This window comes from Canis aureus, chromosome 16 (assembly GCF_053574225.1).
Source record: "Canis aureus isolate CA01 chromosome 16, VMU_Caureus_v.1.0, whole genome shotgun sequence".
Lineage (NCBI taxonomy): Eukaryota > Metazoa > Chordata > Mammalia > Carnivora > Canidae > Canis > Canis aureus.
Window position 1 is genome coordinate 18,288,990 of NC_135626.1, and position 26,640 is coordinate 18,315,629.

General features: G+C 43.3%; 2 protein-coding genes across 4 annotated transcripts in view; one reads left to right on the plus strand and one right to left on the minus strand.

Annotated features, from left to right (window-relative positions):
* Nucleotides 1-16,853, minus strand: part of SUPT6H (SPT6 homolog, histone chaperone and transcription elongation factor) — a 36,784-nt gene extending 19,931 nt beyond the window's left edge. The window contains exons 1-9 of one of the 2 annotated variants that reach the window (XM_077852006.1): nt 16,476-16,853; nt 4,373-4,514; nt 3,435-3,593; nt 3,262-3,338; nt 2,710-2,902; nt 2,200-2,284; nt 1,292-1,565; nt 814-915; nt 449-565 (exon numbers count right to left, since the gene is read on the minus strand). In XM_077852006.1, the coding sequence (XP_077708132.1) occupies nt 449-565; nt 814-915; nt 1,292-1,565; nt 2,200-2,284; nt 2,710-2,902; nt 3,262-3,338; nt 3,435-3,593; nt 4,373-4,481 (1,116 nt within the window). In that variant the 5' untranslated portion in view covers nt 4,482-4,514; nt 16,476-16,853. Of the gene's footprint in view, nt 1-448; nt 566-813; nt 916-1,291; nt 1,566-2,199; nt 2,285-2,709; nt 2,903-3,261; nt 3,339-3,434; nt 3,594-4,372; nt 4,515-16,471 lie in introns of both variants that reach the window. The other variant, XM_077852005.1, reaches the window with a different exon arrangement.
* Nucleotides 16,596-26,640, plus strand: SDF2 (stromal cell derived factor 2). Of its 2 annotated transcripts, none has more exons than XR_013354144.1 (4): nt 16,596-16,735; nt 21,394-21,590; nt 21,708-21,807; nt 25,515-25,653. XR_013354144.1 is itself a non-coding variant. In XM_077852015.1 (4 exons), the coding sequence occupies exons 2-4, from the start codon at nt 16,943-16,945 to the stop codon at nt 25,800-25,802; spliced, it is 636 nt and encodes a 211-aa protein (XP_077708141.1). In that variant the 5' UTR covers nt 16,643-16,735; nt 16,880-16,942; the 3' UTR covers nt 25,803-26,640. The 2 variants fall into 2 exon arrangements, 1 of the variants encoding a protein (XP_077708141.1); XM_077852015.1 differs by lacking the exon at nt 21,708-21,807 and adding an exon at nt 16,880-17,093 and having other exon boundaries at nt 16,643-16,735; nt 25,515-26,640.

Consider the following 26,640-nt stretch of genomic DNA (forward strand, 5'->3'; position numbering starts at 1 on the left):
GAAGATGATGCTGCAGACAGGTGGCATCATTCTCCTGATCACTAGAGTCTCTCTCCTTTGCTTCTCACACTCTTTGAGCCAATGTGAGGACATATGTGAGGACAGGAGGGCTCTCTACCTGACAGGCAGCTCCCCTTACCCTCATCCCTTAGCTGAAAAAAAAAAAAAAAAAAATTTTTTTTTTTTTTTTTTTGAGAGAGCGCTAGTGAGAAAGGACGTGCATGCACAAGCGGAGAAGTGGGGGTGTGGGAGAGGTAGAGGGATATGGAGAGAGTCTCAAGCAGGCTCATGCTGGCGCGGGCCTTGATTCCACAATCCCAAGATCATGACCAGAGCCAAAAATCAAGAGCTGGACACTCAATTGACTGAGCCACCTAGGAGCCCCACTACCCACCCTGCCCCCACTGAATTTCTAACCAATGAGCCATTAGAGAGCTTCAGATGCTACCTCAAAGTGTTGATTTCGCATGAAGCCCAGGGCTTCTTTAATCTTCTGAATTGTGCTGGGCCCTTTTCGACTGAAGCTGCTGGTTGGCTGCCCTCGATCTAGGTAATCACAGCTTTCCTAGAGCCAGAAGAAAGAAAGAAATAACAATAACATTGTTACTTGTTTTGTCTTACCACACATGAAACTATTTCATGTCAGAGGATAACTTTGTCTGATAAAATCTAGAAAAATCTCTCATACACCTGCAGACACCCATACTGTCCTGTACTAGGCACAGAGATGTTTGGGGCATGGGAGGAGCAGGTCTTCAGCTTGATAAAGTGGCTTCCGGTTCATGTTAAAATGAGGATCTTTTTTTTGGGTACCTGCAGAGAAATGGTTGGTGTGGCAAAGGCATTCCTGTAGATCCAGTCAGCTTCCTCTTCTAGTTCATCATCTTCAGCCCCCTTGACTGGAATGGAGCGGAGCTGCAGGGGATAAGACAATGAGACTGACTTTACCCTGTATCCCATGTAGGAAACACATATACCATTTACATATACCATTTCAGGACACAAATGTGTGTTCCACACACACACATTTCCAGCACCGTCTTGGCACGAAGTAGACACCTTATATATCCTACTAAAGAAAGAGTGCCATTTCAAGAAGCATAAGCAGCACAAGAGCCTTCTCTAAAACCTAGACTCCCTGCACTTCCTGGTCAGATGGGGTTCAAAGCCAACTTCCTATATACCATTCAACATCAGATTACTACTAGATTATTTCTCTGCTACAACCCCAGGAGCAAGGAGGCTCAGGGCAGGCAATGACAGATTGGCAGAAGGAAAGAAGCTTTCTTACCTGGAATCTCTCAGGCAGGTCAGTGGCTCGGATTTCATTGTCTTGATCTGTGAGGTGGCTGCTTTCCAGCTCGCTGGGTTCATACATCTCAAAGATGCTTCTGCGGCTCACACGTTTCTTGGTGGTCTTCTTGGGGCGCACTCGGATCTCACCTTCAGCCTCATCATCCTCATACTCATACTCTTCCTCCAGTTCTTCATCATACTCATTGTATTTCTCAAACTCGTCATAGTCAAAGTCCACACCAAAAATCTCCTGGGCTTCCTGCAGGGCCCTGTGGGTGACAGCAAGAGGCATTTGGCTTAGGCTCTAGTGAGAGGAAACAGATGCAGCCCATGCAGAGATCCTCTGCTTGCCCCAAAGGAAACCCAGAATGTTAAGAGAAAGGTAAATCTTAAAAAGCATACTTACAGTGCAATAAAGGCTTAGTTAGGGAAGATTTCTGGGAAAACTATTATTTATGGAAGATAAAAGCCCATGGTTGGTATGTGCCAGTGTTGGGAAATCAAACAGAACAAGGGCAGGTAGGTCCATATTCTGCTCAGCAGATATATCTTCTGCTAAGGCATTACAGTATCCTCTTAGAGCAAAAGTTTTCTTAGAAGAAAATTACACTTAGAAGGCAAATGTTTAAATGAATAAACATGGAGCTACAGGAGCAGAGGGAGGCTGGATGGAGGCCTACACACGTGACTCCACCCTGATTCCACAGCGGCCCTATAATGTAGAGAGCTCTCAGGGCTTCTAGGAGCAGTGTGAAATTCTTGCCTAGTAAAGGTTATCTAAGGCAAGGAAGCCAAACAGTTAAGAGCTGGGATGTCCCAGTTTTGGCAGAAACCTCACTTCCTCCTTCCTGACTGTACCTACTCAGATGTCTGTATCACCACCCTGTACCAGACCCCACTCACGCATCTGTGTATCCAGGTAGCTTTTTCCGCCACTTAGGTTTTTTCAGGGGCTGTCCGTCATCATCCACAATAAAGTCATCGATGTCTGGGCAAGGAGGGAAGGGATTAGTGCTCAGAGGCAGAGCATGAACCAGGACTGAATGGCTTTAATTTTTTATTTATTTATGATAGTCACAGAGAGAGAGAGAGAGAGAGGCAGAGACACAGGCAGAGGGAGAAGCAGGCTCCATGCACTGGGAGCCCGACGTGGGATTCGATCCCGGGTCTCCAGGATCGCGCCCTGGGCCAAAGGCAGGCGCTAAACCGCTGCGCCACCCAGGGATCCACTGAATGGCTTTAGTTCCTACCATGTAGGAGGCCAGTGAGAAGAATAGGGAGGCTCCTAAAAATGAACTTTCTGTCAAATGCTGCAAGCCCTGTAGCTGAAGAATGGTTTCCCATCCTGCTCTTAGGGTCTATGCAATCCCAACACCCACCCAAACACAGGCGTTCCTGCCTGATGTCACATACCTGATTCTTCATCATCTTCCTCCTCCTCCTCTGGAGGAGCCATGGGGGCCTCCACAGCTTCCTGCCCTTCTTCCCCTTCCCCATCCTGGAAGATTTCCTCTGCAATAGCCTCTTTTTCATGTTCCTCTTTGCCATATTCCTCCTCGTCGTCATCCTCGTCATCTGACATTTTTTTGACACGTCGGTATTTTTGCTAGGGGTGGGAAAACCTGTCTCATCAGGGCCTGAGGAGACTAGCATAATGATGCTTGTTTTCTAGTCTCATTCTCATATCCCCACCATAGTTCCACTGACCAAGGGAGATGGCAAAGAACACATTAAGTTATGCTCTTTCAGCACTAAGGCCCACCCCTGAAACTCTGACAGGCCTTTTTCTAACAGGCACCCAGACGTGGGATGCAACTCTAGTCTCCATGGCATAAGGACACGGAGCAATATTCTCTTCTCTGATGCTTCCCAAATTGTTCTGGAGGTGTCTTCTCCCCCCAAATCACTCAATTTCAAGGGCTTTTTCCTTCATCCCCAGGGACAGAGACAAAGAATGACACTTACTCCTCTTTTGACTTTGACACCCAAATTCTCCTCAATGAGGTCAAAATCATCATCCTCCAGGCGGTCATCAAAAGATGCTGGAGAAAACAAAGTGTTACCCATGGTGATGTGGAGGCCCCTTCTCCACTGCAACTTCCACCCCAGCCTTACTTGACTGAGGAGAGACTACTCACTGCGTTTTCTCTTCTTGTGGCCAACATCATCTTCTGAATCACCAGAGTCACTACCCTCATCCTCCTCCCCTTCATCTTCATCATCATCATCATTGATAAAGCCTTTCAGATTGCCTTGCTCATCCTGATCATCTAGGTTCTCTTCCTCCTCCTCCTCATCTGGAAAACATGTATGTTTGAAGCATAGAGTTTGGGTAACGGGTTGGGGTGGGATAGGGCCACCTGCTTAAACTGTGATTCTCTTTCTGCTCTAAACCTAATGATATGGGTGCCATGTTAACTTTTCAGTCTCACCTGAAGATATAAAACATGATCACTAACTTAGAGCAGCAGCATCTGGAAAAGTAGTATCTCCTTTCTATGTTCACCATCTGTCTTTAGGCAAGATGATCCTCCTAATTATTTGGGCTCTTCAAAGTCCTACTAGGAGTTTTAGAGCCACCAATAATCTTTGTTTCCATCTTAGTTTATAAATTCAGCAGCCATATGATTTCTTCTATCTATAATTCTTTTAATAAAACTTGTATTTACTTTTCTGTCTTTAAAGCCATTTCATGATTCTACTCTGCTGAGGATCCTAATGGTTGGGTTTGGCCAGAGAAATAGAAAACTGGGCACATAAATACCAACACTGCTAGGTCTCTCAAAGAGGAAAACATTATGTATATATTTATTTGTTGGTTTACTCTCTGTCCCCTCCCACTAACATAAACTCCATGATTGCAGGGTCTTTATTTCATACTCCAATTCTAGGCACAGTGCCTGGCATACAGCAGTCAGATGCTCAGTAAGTATTTGCTATAAATTACTGAAAATTCTCAAGCTGGTACCTCATGTGTGATAACTTCTGTGCTCAGCCTGAGCCTCTCATCAGCAAGAATCCAACTATCCAAAGCTTAGCAATAGTGGGGAGAAGCTTGAGGCTGGGGCCTCCTCACCGTCATCCTCCTCTTCCACAAATTTCTTGGTGACTCGGGGCACCACTTCGCCTTCATCATTGTACTCTTCCTCTGACTCCTCGGCCTCGCTTTCCACAAAATCAGACATGTTTGCAGCTTCTCACCGCCTGCCTAAGGATGACTAAAGAAGGAAGGAAGATAAGGATAAATGAGACACATGACTTTACAGAGTGTCCTTAACTCTTTCCACAAACAGCCTTTTAGCCACATGCCACTGCTCTGCCCCCTCAATCATTCCCACCTAAGGAAGAGACAGTTAAGAATCAGATGGGTTGGGATGCCTGGGTGACGCGGCAGTTTGGTGCCTTTGGCCCAGGGCGTGATCCAAGGGTCCCGGGATCGAGTCCCGCATTGGGCTCACTGCATGGAGCCTGCTTCTCCCTCTGCCTGTGTCTCTACCTCTCTCTCTCTCTCTCTGTGTCTCTCATGAACAAATAAATAAAATCTTAAAAAAAAAAAAATCAGATGGGTCCATTTCATCCATTTTCCACTCCTCCCATGGTTACTCCTCTTACGTGCGCCTTTATTTTATTTATTTTTTTAAATTTTTAAAAAAGATTTATTTATTTATGATAGAGAGAGAGAGAGAGAGAGAGAGAGAGAGGCAGGCAGAGACACAGGAGGAGGGAGAAGCAGGCTCCATGTCAGGAGCCTGATGCGGGACTAGATCCTGGGACTCCAGGATCGCGCCCTGGGCCAAAGGCAGGTGCTAAACCGCTGAGCCACCCAGGGATCCCCTACGTGTGCCTTTAAAAAGATAAATGATTACACCGGACTTCTCTCTACATAGCTAGCTGACTTGAAAATCAGGAGTTTGAGCTGCATGGGTCCACTTACTGATTTTTTTCAATAAATAAGAGTATTGTAGATATATTTTCTCATCCATGTGATTTTCTTAACATTTTCTTTTCTCAGGCTTACTTTAAGAATATGGTATATAGTGCATATAATGCCCAAAATATGTGTTAATGAACTATTCAGGTTGTGTTATGTTATCCCAGGCAATGGTAAGCTATTAGTAAAGTTTTTGGGGAGTCATAAGTTATATAGATTTTTGGGGTGCCAGAGTGGCTCAGTCAGTTGAGTATCTGCCTTCAGCTCAGGTCATGATCTCAGGGTCCTGGAATCGAGCCCTGCATCAGGCTCCCGGCCCCGTGGAAAGCCTGCTTCTCCTTCTTCTGCCTGCTGCTCTCCTGCTTGTGCTCTCTGTCAAATGAATAAATAAAATCTTTTTTTTTTTTTTTTTTTTTTTTTAAGATTCTATTTATTCATGAGAGACAGAGGGAGAGAGAGGCAGAGACAGAAGCAGGCTCCATTCAGGAAGCCCGATGGGACTCAATCCCAGAACCCTGAGATCACGCCTTGAGCCAAAGGCAGACACCCAATTCCTGAGCCACAAGCATCCCTGAATAAATAATATTAAAAAAAAAAAAGTTATAAACAGATTTTTGATTGCATGGAAGGCCAGTGCCCTAACTCCTGCACTGTTCAAGGGTTAACTGTATACCAAAGAATTTTATCTCACTCATCATTTAGGGGCAAGGGCAAATGAGGAAAAAATTTAATGATTATGTAGGTAGGCATTTGGTGGCAGCAGGGAGATTCTATGAATTGCTCATAAGAAATTTGGGAAACAAGTGCCAACTTAATGACAGGCACTTTCATACACACTATACCTGGCTGCTGACAGAGTCAAAAGGAAAATTCTTTTCAACAGATTAAATAATATTTCATGAACTTGAGCCCACTTGTGTGACTACTAGTTGGGAGCATTTGGGTGAAAAGGGGGTCTTTTTAGAAATATTAGATTCATAAACCTATTTTTACATTTACCTTCCCAGCAAAAAAACTTTGAATGTGACTTTCATGGTCTACAAAATAAAGGCAACATAGTTAAATACAAAGATTGCTGGGCTCAAGAGTAGAGATCAAAACCTGGTCCCAGGGATCCCTGGGTGGCGCAGAGGTTTGGCGCCTGCCTTTGGCCCAGGGCACGATCCTGGAGACCCGGGATCGAATCCCACGTCGGGCTCCCGGTGCATGGAGCCTGCTTCTCCCTCTGCCTGTGTCTCTGCCTCTCCCTCTCTCTCTCTCTCTGTGTGACTATCATAAATAAATTTAAAAAAAAAATTAAAAAAAAAAAAACCTGGTCCCAACATCTACTAGATATATAAACTAAGCCAATTATTTAATTTGTCTGGATATCAGCCTCATCTGGAAAACAGGAATAGTGCTACCTACTTTGCCGAGTAGTTGAGACTATTACATAACACAGAGGGAAAGAACCTAGTTTACAGTTTCAAAAAATGTTAACTGAGTCTGATTTTGAATCTTGGGGTTAATTTTCCTCAGCATTCTACAATTTTGTACCAACAAATCCCAATTTTGTCTTCTACTTCGCTGCTTTCAGACTCGTCCAGAGCCTGGAAATGGCAGAACCATAACATGGAGTTTCCTGGGCCTTGTAGGACTTTATTTTACTTAATTAATTTGATTGATTTATTTGACAAAAGAGAGAGACAGAGAGACAGAGAGAGGAAGAGAGGAGAAAGAATATGAAGTAGACTCTGCACTGAGCACAGAGCACAGAGCCCAATACAAGGCTGGATTTCACAACCCTGAGATCAGGGCCTGAGCTGAAACCAAGAGCCAGAAACTTAACTGAATGTGCTTACCCAGGTGCCTCAGGCTTTGCAGGACTTTAAAAAATAGCACACATCACACACATCATCACATCAAGATCCTATCCTGAAACCTGAAGCTGGCTGTTGATAAACTCAGCATCAGTCCTCATCTTGTCCTGAATTATGGTCCACTGTGTATGTGCCTGTTTTTCACACTTAAGACCATAAGCTTCTGGGGCAGCCCCGGTGGCTTAGCGGTTTAGCGCCGCCTTCAGCCCAGGGCATGATCCTGGAGACCCGGGATTGAGTCCCACATCGGGCTCCCCACACGGAGCCTGCTTCTTCTTCTGTGTCTCTGCCCTCCCCCTTTAATAAACAAAATCTTTTTAAAAAAATATTTATTTATTTATGATAGACATAGAGAGAGAGAGAGGCAGAGACACAGGCAGAGGGATAAGCAGGCTCCATGCCGAGAGCCCGATGTGGGACTCGATCCCGGGATTCCAGGATCGCGCCCTGGGCCAAAGGCAGGCGTGAAACCGCTGAGCCACCCAGGGATCCCCAAATAAATAAAATCTTAAAAACAAACAAACAAAAAAAACCATAAGCTTCTGGAAATTAGAGACCCTACCTAACAGAAGGGCTAAAAAAACCCCATGAAAACAAATGGCAACACAAGAGGCATCCCACGGCACTTTGTGATTCTGTACTATGTAAGCTGCACCCTTCTAGGTGTCCTGTACAAAACAGGAACCACTAAATATCTGTTAAATAAATTACTTACTTTCTCATACTGTTGCCACCTAACCAAGGAAAGATGGCAGTGGGATGGGAGAAAAGAGGAGGTTGGGTAACAGTTACCAGAAATGGTCTGAGCTCTAGAAGGAGCCTTAAGTGCTAGGGCTCTAATTCTTCTGAAAATTACTCTTAGTGATATCAACTGATACCACAACCAATTAATTTAAGATTGACTGAACTCAAGGAAACAAAACTGAAGATACCGTGTTCTGGTGGAGAGAGAGGGGCAATGATATGGTCTTATGTTCAATTTCAGGTTGAGGTTTTAGATGTTATTCAAGTATTACTGAATGACTGCCAGGTACATACATTCTGCTAGGACCTAGGAATTCGAGGAGAAAACAGGATTATTTGTTATTGAGGAGTGGATTTCTGGTAGAGGGAGAGAGATATGAAAACAAATAAGGACCAGAGGGGGTGCCTGGGTGTCTCAGTTGGTTAAGTGTCTACCTTTGGCTTGATCCCAGGGTCCTGCATCAGGCTCCCTGCCGAGCAGGGAGTCTGCTTCTCTCTCTCCTGCTCCCCTTGCTTGTGCATGCTCTCTGTCAGATAAATAAAATCTTTTAAAAAAATAATGACCATAGAACAATTTTATGTATTATATGTAGAGAATAGGCATGGGAAAAGAATTAGAAACCAACCCACAACACTCACACAAAACCCAAGCAAGACTAATACAGGCACTTCCTTAAAGCAAAAAAAAAAAAAAAAAAAAAAAAAAAAAAAAAAAAGTATCCAGAGGAACAGTACTTACACATCTACCAGGTTCCAGACACTTAAGAATACCTATTAACCCCTATGCTGTCCTAGGAGTTATACTGTACTTCTCTCTGCATTCAACAAAGGAGATGACAGAGACAAAATCACTTGTTCAGGCTGATACAGATATCCAACACAAAAGCTGAGGTTTGAGTTAAGGTGTGTCTGATTCCAAAGTCACAGTTGTTTCTACTATATCAGCAGGTCTCAAAGTATGGTCCGGGGACCACCTTCTCTCGAGCATACGGTGGAGTTTTCCAGAGGTAATATAATGTGTTGTATCACAACATTGAATGCAAAAACAAATATGAAAATCCAGCTATATTCTATTAAGACAGACATTAAAAAGATGGGGGGGGGTGGGGCACCTGGGTGGCTCAGTTAGTTAAGCATCTGACTCTTGGTTTTGTCTCAGGTCATCTTGTGGTGTGGGATTGAGCCCTGCATTGGGTGGAGTCTGCTTGTTCCTCTCCCTCTGCTCCCCCTAATCCTCACACTCCTATGCACATGCTCCCTCTCAAATAAATAAATAAAATCTTTAAAAAGATTTGGGGAAAAAAAACAACAACATTGCTCTTCTCACTACTTTTGTTTTGGTTTCATAAAAGCATTATTTATATTAAGATGTAGAGGACTTACTATCACCCCCCCACCCACACACACAGCTTTATTGCCATATAATAGACATAAAACATTGTGTAAGTTTAAGATGTATAATGTGAGGCTGCCTGGGTGGCTCAGCGGTTGGGCGTTGTCTGCCTTGGGCTCAGGGAGTGATCCCGGGATCTGGGATCTAGTCCCGCATCAGACTCCCCTTGGGGAGCCTATTTCTCCCTCTGCCTATGTTTCTGCTTTTCTAGATCTCTGATAAATAAATAAATAAATCTTAAAAAAAAAAAAGGATGTATAATTTATTAGTTTAATATACCTGTATACTCCCAAATATATATTTTTTTTTTTGGTGCTGGCTTTATTATGACTGTAAAATGAATATACTCAATTTTTAAAAAATATTTTATTTATTTATTTATGAAAGAGAGACAGACACAGAGACAGAGAGGGGTAGAGACACAGGCAGAGGGAGAAGCAGGCTCCATACAGGGAGCCTGATGTGGGACCTGATCCAGGGACTCCAGGATCTCACCCTGAGCTGAAGGCAGGCGCTTAACCGCTGAGCCACCCAGGCGTCCCAATATACCCAATTTGAATTTCTTATCAAATCAAAATGACACATTAAAATATGAAAATATCATAAATATCAATAGATATAACTCACATAACCAAAACATCTTTGCAATTTTAAATTATCCTTAAGAGTGTACAAGTGTCCCAAGATTAAAACATTTGAGAGCTGCTATGCTATATAGTTGTGAGACATCCCACAGGGCAGTGATAAAAGTCTTGCGGTTAGACTGATGCTCCTTTTCCCCCAAGATTTCTGTGTCCTTAAGGTAATTTACTTTGACAACTGCCAATAGTGAGTATCTAAAAACTGCTAATTAAATCTCCTGCTCTAATTTTAATCTTGACACCACCCCTCCACCCCCCGCGGAACTAAGCCATTATTGGGTACAGCAGCCTCCACACATTGCTTGAATTAGGCTATCAGACCCACAAATTCAGTCTTATAAATCCTCAACATCTTCACATTAAATGCCAGCTCTTACAGACCAGATGCCTTCCAGTCTACTTAGAGAGAAACAGCCTACCTGATGAAAACAACAGCTTTTTCCAGTCCCGGGGGGTGGGGGGGGCAGCTGGTGCTCTGTGCTACACGCAGCTTTCCTCCCATTCCCTAGGTTAGCAATAGAGTATATGCTGTGCTATAGCGGGGAATGCTTCCAATCTAGCTCACTGCCAAGACTTTCAGTTAAAAGAGGTGTGCCAGAAGCAAGCCTGACTTGCTGCAACTTGCAGGAGCTAGATGTGCGGAGGGCGCTGCAGCAGCACTGCAGGCTGAGGCTGGCAAGTAGCAACTATTCCAGAACAAAAATACTAATTAGCATATGATTATTATTATTATTAACATATGATATGGGATGAACCCAGCGGAGTTTAAATTTCTTATTTAGTACTTATGCTCCTGAATTTTCCCTATATTCAGACCATAAGTTAAATTTACTACTGAAATAGGTCTAGAAGGAGCAGGGGTTAGTGAAAGGAAGTTTCTCCAGGCAGAAGGAAAGCTGCAGTACAAGATGTGGCTCAAAGGGAGAGGGTGGTGGTTACCATGACATTCTCTGGAAGGGGAATGGAGCTGGGATCAGATTGCCACAGGGAGGCCCCTGGTGGTCCCTCCTTTTGAACAAGATGATGTAGGAGGCAATTAAAAGGAGACCAGAGCAAAACAAGATGTCTGTTAATTCTCTCCACTGCCAGCTTCAATTAACATTTACTCTTATGTGCGTGCGTGTGTGTGTGTGTGTGTATATGTGTATATATATATATATACACACACATATACACGCATATAGAATTAAGGTCTGTGCTAAAAGTTAGGTATATAAAAAAGAGTAAAATATGCTTTTTACTTTGATAGAGTTCAAAAGCTATCTCAAAAAACTTATAAATGAAGTTATGACAAAGCATAATGAATGTTGTATTATAGTTATATACCAGGACTGAGAGCAATATAAGGAGAGAAAGGTCAGAGAATGCCTCAGAAAAGGTGATGCCTAAATTGAGAAGAGTTAAGCAGATAACCTGGAAATAGCAACATGAGCAAAGTCTTAGGTCTGAACGGGCCTAGCGGTATAGGGAACAGACCCACAAGTCTGGTGTGGAGTTTCAACTAGAAGATATTCTGTATTTTATGAGCAAAAGCCCAGGGCTATTCCAAAAGTGTTCAGAAATGACAATCCAATGTGGAATCCAAAAACCTGAAAGTTTAATACGTGAAGTATTCAGAATCTACTTTAGACAAGTTTTTATTTATTTTTAAGATTTTATTTATTCATGAGAGACAGAGAGGCAGAGACACAGGCAGAGGGAGAAGCAGGCTCCTTGAGGGGAGCCCGTGGGACTTGATCCCAGGACCCCAGGACCACACCACGAGCTGAAGGCAGACGCTCAACCACTGACCCACCTAGGCGTCCCCTAGACAAGTTTTTATTTTTATTTTTTTATTTTTATTATTTTTATTTTTTTTTTAATTTATTTATGATAGTCACAGAGAGAGAAAGGGAGAGAGGCAGAGACATAGCCAGAGGGAGAAGCAGGCTCCATGCACCGGGAGCCCGACGTGGGATTCGATCCCGGGTCTCCAGGATCGCGCCCTGGGCCAAAGGCAGGCGCCAAACCGCTGCACCACCCAGGGATCCCTAGACAAGTTTTTAAACTTTAGTACTACTCCTTAAGAAAAATCCTAATCAAACCAAATCAAGATGTTAAAATAAAGAAAAAGTTAGGGGGTGCCTGGCTGGCTCAGTCAGTAAAGCATGCAACTCTACTCCTCACCCCAGGGTTGTGAGTTCAAGTCCCATGTTGGGTATAGAGATTACTTGAAAAATATACAGAAAAAGTTACTCTACCTATCGTCATTTTAATGTGCACACCACATTTATAGGAAATAACAATCTTATGGTTTTTTAAATAACAGTATAAAAAACATTATTGTTGACGATGACTTACATAAGTAATTATTTAAAAATATGAGTTATCTCTTTTCTTTCCACGTTTCCTTGCAGAATAAGGAAAGGACAAAAGAGGAGCAGAAACTGAAATACGTAACCAGAGTCAAAATCCCTGCAACACAGGGAGGGAATAAGTTACTGAGTTTTCTGCCACACACACTGGGGAATATATAGTTCCTGCCCTAGCACAGGGGTCATCAAACCACAGAGGGCCAGATCTGCCACTGTAGCACAAAATCTAACACTGATGATATGTAAATGAATGGGAGTGGTCTATTTAGCCAAGGAGCTTTAGTTTACTGACCCCTGATCTAGAACTAAAGGAGTAATTGAAAGAACTGATGATCAAGGTACCATGGGAGCCTGTAAGAGTGGACTCCAATCCGGTTTTGAGGAAGTGACTTTATTTTTATTTATTGATTTATTTTTAAAGATTTTATTTATTTATTCATGAGAGACACAGAGAGAGAGGCAGAGACACAGGCAGAGGGAGAAGCAGGTTCCGTGCAGGGAACCTGATGTGGGACTCGATCCCGGGACTGCAGGATTATGCCCTGGGCCGAAGGCAGGCGCCAAACCGCTGAGCCATCCAGGGATCCCCGAGGAAGTGACTTTAAATAAAGATTGTAAGATTGTGGAGGAATTAGCCAAGGAACTGGCTTCTTTGGTGGTCATGTGAAGAGTAGTGGTATTGGAGAAGAGTACTTCCAGCAGAAGCCTCAGGATATGCTGTAGCAGGGACAGTGAGAGCCAGTTTGACTAGAGAGAGGGAGAAAGGTTCATAATGAGTTGGAGTGAAGCTCTAAGGATCTTGATAGGGTAAGTTAAAGATTTTGGACCCTAAAAGGTGCTGGGAAGCGCCTGTAGGGTTTTATTTTATTTTATTTTTTAAAGATTTTATTTATTCATGAGAGACACACAGAGAGAGGCAGAGACAACCAGGCTCCATGTAGGGAGCCTGATGTGGGAACCTGATCCTGGGACTCCAGGATCATGCCCCAGGCCGAAGGCAGGTGCTCAAGAGCTGAGCCACCCAGGCGTCCTCCCTGTAGGGTTTTAAACAGAACTGACTTAGTTTACTTGGTAATTCAGCAAAGATTTATTTAATAAGTGCTTACTACATGTCAAGCATGTAGAAAACAAAAGTCCTTGTTCCTAGAATACTTGTATTCTGGTGTAAGAGACAAACCACAAACAAAATAAACCTTGGTGTAATTACGAGGAAGGAAATAAATACCCTCATCTCTGAGAGGGTGAGTTTAGGCTGATGTCAACAATGAGTAGGATGTGGTATCAAGAGCCAGAGGAAGGGATCCCTGGGTGGCGCAGCGGTTTGGCGCCTGCCTTTGGCCTAGGGCGTGATCCTGGAGACCCGGGATCGAGTCCCACGTCGGGCTCCCGGTGCATGGAGCCTGCTTCTCCCTCTGCCTGTGTCTCTGCCTCTGCCTCTCTCTCTCTCTCTCTCTGTGTGACTATCATAAATAAATAAAAAATTAAAAAAAAAAAAAAAAAAAGAGCCAAAGGAAGAGATTCCTAGTAGAAAAGGTGGGCAAGAACTTGGCATATGGTAGGCAATGTCCCAAGGACATTGTGACCAGATGTGACCAGAGAATGGTGAAGGCAGTAGAGTTGCAGAAGGAGGGGCCTGTTTAAGTGGAGGCTCTGAAGGCCATGGAAAACCACTGGAGTGTTTAAAGCAAGGTGATATGATTAGACTGACCAGCTACCTGCAAAATGAACTGCAGTGGGATCTGGATGGAAACAGGAAAAACTGAGGATACCACTGTTGTAGGCAAAAGATGATGGTGGTTTGGAATAGGATAGAAGCAGAGATGGAGAACGGAAAACAGATTAGAAATATATTTTGGGGGCAGCCCCTGTGGCACAGCATTTAGCGCCGCCTGCAGCCTAGGGCATGATCCTGGAGACACTGGATCGAGTCCCACGTCGGGCTCCCTGCATGGAGCCTGCTTCTCCCTCTGCCTGTGTCTCTGCCTCTCTCTTTCTCTGTGTCTCTATGAATAAATAAATAAAAAATCTTAAAAAAAAATGAAATATATTTTGGAAGAAGTGACAGGACTTACCAAAAGACTTGGGGAGAAGGATAGCAAGGGAAAAGAATCCCAGAGGATTCTCAGAGGTCTGGCCTTGGTACCATGTGGACGAGAGTACTAGTGAGACAGTACAAACCAGGTTTGGAATGATGCAAAAACTAAAATGTTCTTTTTGAGGGATGCCTGGTGGCTCAATGGCTGAACGTCTGCCTTTGACTCAGGGCGTGATCCCGGGGTCCGGGATTGAGTCCCGCATCAGGCTCCTGCAGGGAGCCTGCTTCTCCCTCTGCCTGTATCTCTGCCTCCCTCTCTCTCTGTCTCTCATGAATAAGTAAATAAAATCTTTAAAAGAAAAAAGTTAAAATGTTATTTTTATTATGATGTTAGGTTTGGGATGTCTGAGAGACATCCAAATGGAGCTATTAAACAGGCATTCTGTGTATGGATTCTTGAATATAGAAAAGGCTGGCTAGAGATTTGAACTTGACAGGTGCCAGCTTTCAGATGGTAATTAAAGCCATGAAACTGGATCACCTAAAGGAAGTAGGCAGAGAGCCCAAGATTAAACTCTGAAGGAAATTCAACACTTAGAAACTAGGTAGATAGCAAAAATGCCTAGCAAAGGAGACTGAGAAGGAGCAACCAGAGAAATGGAGACAATTCAGTAGTGAAGTGTCAATGAAACCAAGAGAAGAAAGCTGCAAGACAAGAGTAAACTGTGTTGCATATTTCAGGGATTGAGGAAAGAACAAAGTATCCATGATATTTAGCAATACAGAAATCACTGGTAACCTTGACCAGAAAAATTTCAACCAAGTGGTTATAAGAGATACCAGACTAGTAGAGTCCGAAGAATGAATAAAATTCAAGAAAGTTGACACACAGAGAAATCTGACTTTGAAGGGAAATCAAAAAAGTAGGAGGATAGTTGGAGGGGGATAAGGGGGATGCCAGAACATAATGTGTATGTCATGGCAACGTAGGACTGGGTGACTGATTTTACTGGAGAATAATAGGAAGAATCCAAGGACTTTACACAGGGTCCTGATCACAGTGCCACTTACTGAGATCAAGAACTTAAGACCAAGGGCAAATTTACTTGCCTCCAAAGACCGTTTCCAGTATAGCCCCTTCTTGTGAAGGGCTACTGAGGGAGAACTGTGAAACGTGACTGAGCCTCTCTAGACTGCACCACTTCTAAACGTGATTAACCTCTAAATGAGATTTAAACCTCTTAGGGAGTAACTATGCTTATCTTATCTTGTAGCCATACAAGCCAGCTAAAGAAGAATGTATTTGTACTGGCTGAAGGGACACAAGTGATAGAAAAGGGATCTAAATTCAGAGGATAAGGAAACAATCACACTTTTGTAATCAATACACTTTAGAACCAGTCACTTCCAAATAAACAGTGCAAGTAGGCGTTTTTTTCTCTCGAAGAAATTAATCAAATTCAAAACTGTTTACACTCTCTATGTTCGTTAATAGCAGCGGTGTAACTCAATACTCCCTTGCTACTTCTGATATTACAGTGAATTTCCATGGACATATTATCAGAGAGCTTAGGCCTCCTCTTAAAGAAAAATAAGTATCACTTCTTGAAACCACCAAAAGGAACGAACTGCTCCAGCAAGGGACTGCCTGGAGAGAAAGGCAGAAACTGGAAGAAAATGAAGCTTTGACTTAATAGCCTATTCTGATGTTTGTGGTAGGCGACTGATGGAGGCAACCATCTATAAAAAGTTCTAATCTTATTTTTAACAATACCGAAAAAGATGGTATTTGGCATCGCCCTGTAGCCTGATGGCCGAGCTGCTGTAAGATCCGTAGATTTAACACCACCAGAACAAAAAAATTCGGTCACCTGATCCTGACTCAGAAGCCCCAAGTCCTTCCATTCCCAATCCTTTGGCGTGGCCCAATTTTCACAAGCTCTCGGGGGAAGGACGGAATCCCAGGAAGCTTGTTGATACAACAGGGCACCCAATTCACGGGTTTCGGGTAGCACAGGGTTAGGAAAAGCTCTGAGACTCTAGGCAACTACTCTGGTTTCCTTCTCCTTTCCCCCTCATAGAGCAGAGAAGGCCCGGAGGGCCCCCTTCTTCCCGCATACGGCTCCCCAGTACCTCTTCTCTTACGGGACCAGGCCCTAGGAGCCTGGTTCCTCACCTGACCGGTTTAGAGGAACACGCTTTCCAGTTCGAACTTTACCTGCCTGAAGCCGCCGCTACTCCGGTGCGCTAAGCCCCCACCGAGGAAAATGGAGTCGTCGAACCGAGACTGGGAAAGGATAGTACGGACCCACCGCACGGCCCCTCCGCCGCCACCGCCGCCGCTGCTGCGTCAACGTGCTACGTCACTTCCGGCTCCCTGTCACTGGGAGTGGGCGGGCTCTTTCTTGCTCTCTCTTCTCTCACCCGGCTCTCGGGGCTTCGTTTGGGAGGACGCGAATACTTGCCGTAGCGGTTCAGGAAGGTAAGTGTCACAGAGACTTGGGAACAGAGCTTCGGGATCGGAAACGTCAGGCCTCGCGGCTTCCTCAGGCCGCTCTAGCCAAAGGAACCATAAAGACTAGACGAGGGCTTTCTCATTTCCTCCTCTCTGTGGTTCCGTCCGCAGCTTCCGGTTCCGGGGAGGGGCCGAGTTTTCTCCGAAGATTAGGGGCTGTGCGCTACAGCTAGGATGGCTGTGGTGTCGCTACTGTTGTTGGGAGGTTTGTGGAATGCTGTGGGGGCGTCCAATCTGGCTGTCGTTACATGCGGCTCTGTGGTGAAGCTACTCAATACGCGCCACAACGTGCGATTGCACTCACACGACGTGCGCTATGGGTCAGGTACTGCTGCCCGGGTTCGGGTGGGCTGGGAAGGCCTGGTAGGCTCCGGAGGGGGCGGAGCCAAGAGAAGATCTGAGGGGTGTGGTTTGGGAAGGTTAGAGGAGCTCGGGGGAGATTCCTGAGGTCTAGAGGCGGAGAATTGGGCGTAGTACCAGCTTCTATCCGGTGAGCTACGTATCGGGCACATTACACATATACTTTTTAGGATTTATAACATTCCTACGAGGAGGAGACGATTGTTATCCTCATTTTACAGATGAGAAAACAAACTCAAATCGCATGCTCAGAGCCTTGCAGCTAGTGAATGACAGAGGCGGGGTTCGAACCAAATCTGTCCAGTTTCAAACCCTGCTTTCAGCTACTCCAGGGTGGCACTACTCAGTGCGGGAGAGACAGACATGTAGAAAATTACAGTAAGTGCTGTACCAAAGAAGTCTTGAACTCCAAGACCTCACTCTTTGACTGTATCTTTCTATTCTAGCTGTTTTGCATCTTAAACTCGCTCTTCAACTCTTTCTCTGGCCTCTGTTTATTCAAACTTTACCCTACTTGTAAGAATTTTAAGCACTCATTGGAATTTGAGAGGAAACCGCTTAGAGGGCTTTATAACATAGGAAATTAAAATGCTTGGTTTGTGGGTTCATTTATAATTTAGCAGTTTGTTGACCCGTTCATTCATTCAGTGTAGGTTTAATAAACTCTTATGTCCCTAATATTGTTCTAGACACAGGAGATACAATAGTGAGCCAGTTAGCAAGTTACAGGAAAACAACTGACAAAAAAGAGAAAAGTTAGTGAGGATACGCAATGCATCTAGGATCATTGCTAGATTTCTATCTTAGATGACTGATGATGCTATTAGCTAAGAGAGCATGGGGGCTAGTCTGTGGTTTATGATTCTCAAAACATGTCTGACCAGTTAGACTAGGAAAGGAACTGAGTTGTTGTCCTTGGGATGTCTTATAATCCTAGCAGCCATTCAGTGAACACCTGCTGTGTGTCTAGCTTGTTACTTTTTAACTTGATCTAGTTTCCTAGTTTGATTCTACTAAATCAGTGTGGGAGAGAGGTCTGACAATAGGAATCTGTAGATTTGAAAACTTCTTCCGGTGCTTGTAATGGGCAGCTAGATTTGAGAACCAGATTCGGTCTGGAGCTCAAAAGAGATCTGTGCTGAGCCTGAGGTAGAGTTAAGTACAACATCATTGTACTGGGGGTGGGGGGAATTGAAGATGTGGGTAGAGTACCTGCAATTGCCCAGAATGAACTGTGGTTCTCAATCTGGTGTCGATTTGAATCACTTGAAAAACCTGTTGAAGCATGTATAAATGCTTTTGTCCTGATCTCCGATCAGTAAGTATTTAAGGGGCACCTGGGTGGATCAGTGGGTTGAGTATCTACCTGCAGCTCAGGTCATGATCCTGGGGTCCTGGGATCGAGCCCCGCATCAGGCTGACTGCAGGGAGTCTGCTTCTCCCTCTGCTCATTCTCTCTCTCTCTCTCTCTCTCTCTCTCTAGCAAATAAAATCTTAAAAAAAAAAATATATATATATGTACATATATATATATGTATAGAGTGGATAAGGACTGAACTCTGAGTGATCCCAATGTTTAAGGGTGGGAGAGGAGTCTACAGCCATACCACTCTGAATGCAGTCCCATCTGCTGTCTGATCTCTGAATCATGGGGAGAGGAAGTCAAGGGTTGAATAAAACTGAAAAAATAGAAGACGCAAAGTATGGACTATAATTTAATGATACATGATAATAACCCAGGACCAAGTGAGCTGTAAGGCAATAACCAAGAAGTAAGGAAGGAGGCTTGGTTTGCCTCTTTTTTTTTTTTTTTTAAAAGATGTAACAAACTTCTTGTGAGCTGAGTGGAAGAGGCAATAGAGAGAAGCTGGTAGGTTGGCTACAGACGTTCACCCATATAATTGTGGTGCAAGGTGTAATGTGTTAAGTGTGAAAGGTGTCATTAAAAGGCTGTCAGGTGAGGCCAGGCTGACTGAAGGCAAAGCTAGGAAGAACAGGAGAGAGTAACAGGGCAGCCCCGGTGGCGCAGCAGTTTAGCGCCGCCTGCAGCCCGGGGTTTGATCCTGGGGACCCTGGATCAAGTCCCACGTCGGGCTCCCTGCATGGAGCCTGCTTCTCCCTCTCCCTCTCCCTCTCCCTCTGCCTGTGCCTCTGCCTCTCTCTCTCTCTCTCTCTCTCTCTCTCTGTGTCTCTATGGATAAATAAATAAAATCTTAAAAAAAAAAAAAGAGAGAGTAACAAGGAAAGTGTCAAGTGCCTTTATTTATTTTTTTAGATTTTATTTATTGATTCATGAGAGACACCGGCACCCTGCAGGGAACCTGGTAAGGGACTCGATCCCAGACCCTGGGATCATGACCTGACCCAAAGGCAGACACTCAGCCACTGAACTACCCAGGAGCCCCTGTCAAGTGCCTTTAAAGAATTGAGTAGTAGATGAAGGTTTAGGGAATAGAATATCCCCAGAGTTTATATGAGAGAGTAGTCTTTCTGATATAACGACAGAAAGTAAAGCTTTGTGGGAGTTCTAGAGTTGGGCTATCTATGTTCAAACCCCAGCGCTGTCTCTTGGTGCTGTGTGACCATGGGTGTACTATTCAGCTTTTCTGACATTCCAGTGTAAATTGGGGATGATAATAATAATACCTACTTTAGAGAATATATACATGTATCAAATAAGAATATTCAGGCAAAAGGTTTGGATTGGTATCTCACATTTAGAAAGTGCTCAGTACACATTAGCTGACTACTACCAATTATTATTTGTATATTTTCCTTTTTAAGCCTGTAGCTATGTGTTTAACTTGGTGCCTTTTTTTTTTTTCTTTTTTTTAAGATTTATTCATTCATGAGAGAGAGAGAGAGAGGCAGAGACACAGGCAGAGGGAGAAGCAGGCTCCATGCAGGGAGCCCGATGCGGGACTTGATCCTGGGACTCCAGGATCATGCCCTGGGCCAAAGGCAGGCGCTAAACTGCTGAGCTACCTCGGCTGCCCTAACTTGGTGCCTTTTAACCTGAAGAATTGTACCTCTTTAAGCAGTATTAACCAAATTTAGAGGACTTACAAATACTTTTTTTTTTTTAAGATTTTATTTATTTTTTCATGAGACAGAGAGAGAGGCAGGCAGACAGAGACACAGGGAGAGGAAGAAGCAGGCTCCATGCAGGAGCCTGATGCAGGACTCGATCCCGGGACTCCAGGACCATGCCCTGGGCTGGAGGCAGGTGCTAAACCACTGAGCCACCCAGGGATCCCCATAAATACCCCTCCTTTTTTTAAAGATTTATTTATTTATTTATTCATGAGACACACAGAGAAAGGCAGAGACATAGGCAGAGGGAGAAGCAGGCTCCATACAGGGATCCTGATGTGGGACTCAATCCCCGGACCCTGGGATCGCACCCTGAGCTGAAGGCAGACACTCAACCGCTGAGCCACCCAGATGTCCCCTTATAAATACTTTTATAACCTATTGATAGATAACTTATGGGGAATTCAGGACCTGCAGTGATTAATTGCTTGGATTAAAGTTGACAGCAAAAGCAAAAGCTGGTCTCCTTTTTATTGTGAAATGTGACAAGGTTTTGATTGTAATACATAGTAAGCATTGAATAATATTAAACAGACTTCTATTTATTTATTTATTATTTTTTAAATTTTTATTTATTTATGATAGTCACACAGAGAGAGAGAGAGAGGCAGAGACACAGGCAGAGGGAGAAGCAGGCTCCATGCACCCGGAGCCCGACGTGGGATTCGATCCCGGGTCTCCAGGATCGCGCCCTGGGCCAAAGGCAGGCGCTAAACAGCTGCGCCACCCAGGGATCCCTAAACATACTTCTATTATGTGATTAAACACCTGGCATATACCAGGGGCTATCCAGGTTATTGTATATAGGTGACTAATAGTTGTGTTTCAAAAAAAAAATGGATATAAGTTAATTTATTTAGTGCCCTTTGATGCAAATTCTTAGTTTTCTGATATGCTACAGTCTTAAGTATAATTTATCGGAAAATAATAATGTTTATGTATTATTGTAATAACATATATTTAAGTATGTGTACTATATGAAATATAAACATTATTTTTCACTTATATTTAAATGCTGTAGATGAAAAAATTTCAAGCATAGAGTTTCCTCTCTCCACTCCTTCAAACCTGTTTTATGACACAGGACGCATTATTGGCCTTAGAAAAGAGAGGGATTAGGTTGAGCTCACTCTCCTTTCTTTACCTTTTTTTTTTTTTTTTTTGAACTGCAGGTAGTGGGCAGCAGTCAGTGACAGGTGTAACCTCTGTGGATGACAGCAATAGTTACTGGAGGATACGGGGGAAAACAGCTACAGTGTGTGAGAGAGGAACCCCCATCAGATGTGGCCAGCCCATCCGGCTGACACATGTCAACACTGGCCGAAACCTTCATAGTCACCACTTCACCTCACCTCTCTCTGGAAACCAGGTGAGATGGCATCCTGTGGATCATTGATGCCCTGTGCATAACTCAGTTGAGTTGTCTAATATTTTGGTTCTTAGCCCTTTCTTTTCAAGGTGTAGATACTCTTTTTTGTGTGTGCAGACCTGGAGAATGCCTTTGTCTCATAAGTGTGAAGGAAATTGTTTCTGGTCAAAATAGACTTTACATCTAGATGAAATCAAGAAATGAGGAAAGACAAAAGGTATGTGTTAGCATATCATAAGTCATCTTGATAAATTCTGCAGTAAAGAAACCCAATGTTGACATAGGAAAAGATGTTCAACATCACTAATCATCAGGGAAATGCAAATCAATACCATAGTAAGATATTACCTTATACCTTACAGAATGGCTACAATCAAAAAACAAGAAATAACAAGTGTTGGCAAAGATGTGGAAAAAAGGGAACCCTTGAGCACTGTTGGTAGGAATGTAAATTGGTGCAGCCACTGTGAAAAACAGTATGGAGGTTCCTCAAAAAATTAAAAATGGAAATATATGATCCAATAATTCTAGTACTAAGTATTAGAGAAAATGAAAACACGAATTTGGAAAGATAAACGCACCACTATGTTTATTGCAGCATTATTTAAAATCGCCAAGATATGGAAACAACCTAAGTGTACATCAGTAGATTAATGGGTGAGGGAAATATGGTGTATACATATATATGCAACAGAATATTACTCAGCTATAAAAAAATAATGAGATCTTGCCATTTGTGACAACATGGATGGACCTAGAAGGTACTAGGCTAAGTGAAATAAGTCAGACAAATACCGTATGACTTCATTTATATATGGAATCTAAGAAAACAAATGAACAGCAAAAAGCAGAATCAGACCTATTAGAGAACAAATTGATGGTTGTCAGAGAGGAACGGATTGGGGAGATGGGCAGAATGGATGAAGGGGAATGGGAGATAACAGGCTTCTAGCTATGGAATGAAGAAGTCACAGGGATAAAAGGTACAGCATAGGGATGTAGTTGGTGATAATTGTAAAAGCATTGTGTAGTGACCAGTGGTAGCTATACTTGCGGTGAACATAGCATAATGTATAGACATGTTGAATCACAATGTTGTACACCTGAAACTGCTAGAACAATGTGTGTCAACTATACTTGTAATAAACGTTTTCTAAATTTTGAATAAAAATTATTATTTTAGGGACGCCTGGGTGGCTCAGTGGTTGAGCATTTGCCTTTGGCTCAGGGCATGATCCCAGAGTTCCAGGATCAAGTCCCACATCGGGCTCCCTGCATGGAGCCTGCTTCTCCCTCTGCCTATGTCTCTGCCTCTGTGTCTCTCCTGAATCAATAAATAAAAGATTTAAAAAGAGGGGATCCCTGTGTGGCTCAGCAGTTTTGTGCCTGCCTTTGGCCCAGGGTGCGCTCCTGGGGTCCCGGGATCGAGTCCCGCGTCGGGCTCCTGGCATGGCGCCTGCTTCTCCCTCTGCCTGTCTGTCTCTCTCTCTATCATAAAATAAAAATAAATCTTTAAATAAAAAAATAAAAATAAAGATTTAAAAAGATTATTATTTTAAATGATGCCAACTAACCACATTAGGAAAATGAATTAAGTATTATCCCACTTTTTTAATTTAAAAAAAATTTCTTTTTTCTAAAGATGTTATTCATGAGAGAGACAGAGAAAGAGGCAGAGACATAGGCCCAGGGAGAAGCAGGCTCCTTGCAGGGAGCCCGATGTGGGACTTGATCCCCAGACCCCAGGATCACGCCCTGAGCTGAAGGCAGATGCTCAACTGCTGAGCCACCCAGGCATCCCTTAATTTTTATTTTTTAATTAATTAAAAAAAAATAAGCTCAATGCCTAATGTGGGGTTTGAACTCAGCACCTCGAGATCAATAATCACATACTCTACCTACTGAGCCAGCCAGGCCTCCCAATATTATGCCATTTTTTTTTTAAGCCTTGAGGTTTTAGGAGATAGCCCTTAATGACTGCTTCCCTCCCACCCCCACTTTGCACGTGGTTTTTCCTATTAGCATCTTATGTTAGTATGGTAAATTTTCTTCAGTTTATAAAGCAGTATTCATACATTGTTATCAGCTAAATTCCATAGTTTATTTTGATTTCCTAATTTTTACCTACTGTACTTTTTCTGTTCCAGGAGCACATCCAGGATATCATATTACATTTAGTTGTCATGTCTCCTCAGGCTTCTTTTAGGTGTAACAGTTTCTCAAACTCTTCTTTTTGATGACCTCGACGGTTTTAAGGAATGCTGGTCAAGTATATTATAGGGTGCTCCTCTCTGGATTTGTCTGATGTTTTTGTTACGATTAGATCAGACTTAACAAAGGTTTTTGGAGGATACCTGGGTGGCTCAGTCGGTTAAGCATCTGCCTTTGGCTCAGGTCATGATCCCAGGGTCCTGGGATCCAGCCCTACATACGGCTCCCTGCTCAGCAGGGAGTCTGCTTCTCCCCGTCTGTCTGCCTCTCCCCTAGTTTGTGCTCTCTCTCTTGCTCAAAAAATAAAAATAGGGCAGCCCCCATGCGCAGCGTCCTGGGGACACTGGATCGAGTCCCAAGTCAGGCTCCCTGCAGGGAGCCTGCTTCTCCCTCTGCCTGTGCCTCTGCCCCCCTTTCTCTCTCTCTGTTTCTATGAATAAATAAATAAAATCTTTACCAAAAAAAGAATTAATAAAAAAATAAAAATATCTTTATTTTATTATTATTATTATTTTTTAAAGATTTATTTATTTATTCATTCAGAGAGAGCGAAGAGAGAGACAGAGACACAGGCAGAGGGAGAAGCAGGCTCCATGCAGGAAGCCCGATGTGGGACTCGATCCTGGGTCTCCAGGATCACACCCCGGGCTGCAGGCGGCGCTAAACCGCTGCGCCACCAGGGCTACCCCTATTTTATTATTTTTTAAGATTTTATTTATTTATTCACGAGAAACACTTGGAGAGGCAGAGACATAGGCAGAGGGAAAAGCAGGCTCCCTGCAGGGAGCCTGATGTGGGACTCGGTCCCAGGACCCCGGGATCATGACCTGAGCCAAAGGCAGATGCTCAACCACTGAGCCACCCAGGTACCCAATAAAAATATCTTTAAAATTATATAGTTTATATAGCTTAGCGTGTATTTATTTATTTCTGAAATACTCCATAACTTTTTTATTGCAGTAGAAACTGAATATTTGGCCTTAAGGGTAATGGGATTAAAAGACAAGTGGAAGGACTCTGCTATTATTTATTCTGTTACTTCATTTAGTTTTCAAAATTATTGTAAAGGTGATACTGTCATCAGTTTTTAGAGGAGAAAATTAAGGAATTACACGGAGTGGAGATTCAAGATCTGCCAGTCTCCACAGTCCATTCCCCCTTTCAATTTGTGTTGCTCACCGGGTCTCTTAAAATATAAAGAGGCAGAAATATTTAAAGTCAAATAGCAAGAGTAAGACTGTAAGAGAAGATATAAGGCAAATACAGGATTACTTGCAAACTTAGTATTTGGAACATAATCCTAGGGCAACTGATTTCATGTCCTTTGTGTCTTTTTATCTTTTTCCACAGTTTGTTTATTATTTTAAAAGTTTTCCCCCAGTTTATTTTTATTTTATTTTTTTAAAAGCTGACTTTTTTCTTTTTTAAAATATTTTATTTATTTGTTTACTCATGTGATACACAGAGAGGCAGAGAGATAGACAGAGGGAGCAGCAGGCTTCTCGCGGGGAGCCCAGTGCACAACTCGATCCCAGGACCAGGATCATGCCCTGAGCCAAAGACAGATGCTCAACTGCTGAGCCACCCAGGCATCCTTCCCCCAGTTTATTTTTAAATACTGGAAAGCCTCTTATTTTTCTTCCTAGTTTTTCCCTCTCCTTTCCAAGCCTATGTGTCAGTCATGCTAATATTGCTACCATTTGTGTCTTTCAGGAAGTGAGTGCTTTTGGTGAGGAAGGTGAAGGTGATTATCTGGATGACTGGACTGTGCTCTGTAATGGGCCCTACTGGGTGAGGGATGGTGAGGTGCGGTTCAAGCACTCTTCCACTGAAGTTCTGCTGTCCGTCACAGGAGAACAATATGGTCGACCTATTAGTGGGCAAAAGGAGGTACATGGCATGGCCCAGCCAAGCCAGAACAACTACTGGAAAGCCATGGAAGGCATCTTCATGAAGCCCAGTGAGTTGTTAAAGGCAGAAGCTCATCACGCAGAGCTATGAGCCTGGAAGCTGTAAGCCACTGTTACCACACAGTGTTCATGACATCTGCTGCTGCTCCACCTTGGGATCCCTGCCACAGGTTCCCTGGGCAGTGGCCATGTCCCCACTGAGATGAAGATGCGTGACAGAAAACAGTGGCTGTGTTTGGAAGCTTTAGCCCTTCACACTTGAATTGGTGGTTCTTCCAGACTTTCGGTCAGTTCTTTTTGAGTACCGGACTTGCTGGTGAAGGAGCAGATGTTTTTATTCATATTGATAAAACAGAAACTAAGGGAGATACCTCTCTTCGTTGGGAAATTTTTACTCTTCAGAAGCTTGGCATCATGGATTATCAATGTGTGACTTTTACTCTTTCTCCAAAGTGATAAAGAATTTCATTATTAGTCACCAATGTTGTCATTTATTAAGTGTGCTGTTTTATAATCTGATTGGCCCTGGAGTCCTACACAAGTCACTGCTATCACTAGAGATGCTGGGAGCCTTACTTGCATCCAGACTTTTCTTCTGTTTTCACTTTTCTCCTAGCACTTCACTTTTACTAGATTTTGGCTAATTATGGCCAAAGACCCTGAAGGAATACAGCTTAATAAATAGCCAATGAAATGTTTTTTGGATTTGTTAACTGCAGTTGAGAAAAAGGTGTAGGGGTAGAAAGAGGAACCAATATTCACTGTCTGCTAAATACTAGATGCTGTATTATATATAGATCTTACCTCCTTTAATCTTCACAGATACAGGGTCAATTTTACAGTAAAATAATACAGATTTTACAATACAGAACATAGAGGTTGAGTAACTGCCTGGATTCTTAAAGCTAGTAAATAAGAATAGGAATCTA

Coding starts and splice junctions, on each gene's coding strand:
- SDF2 (XM_077852015.1), top strand. CDS start 16,943: ATGGCTGTGGTGTCGCTACTGTTGTTGGGAGGTTTGTGGAATGCTGTG. Junction 17,094..21,393: donor CGACGTGCGCTATGGGTCAG/GTACTGCTGCCC, acceptor TTTGAACTGCAG/GTAGTGGGCAGCAGTCAGTG. Junction 21,591..25,514: donor CACCTCTCTCTGGAAACCAG/GTGAGATGGCAT, acceptor TGTGTCTTTCAG/GAAGTGAGTGCTTTTGGTGA.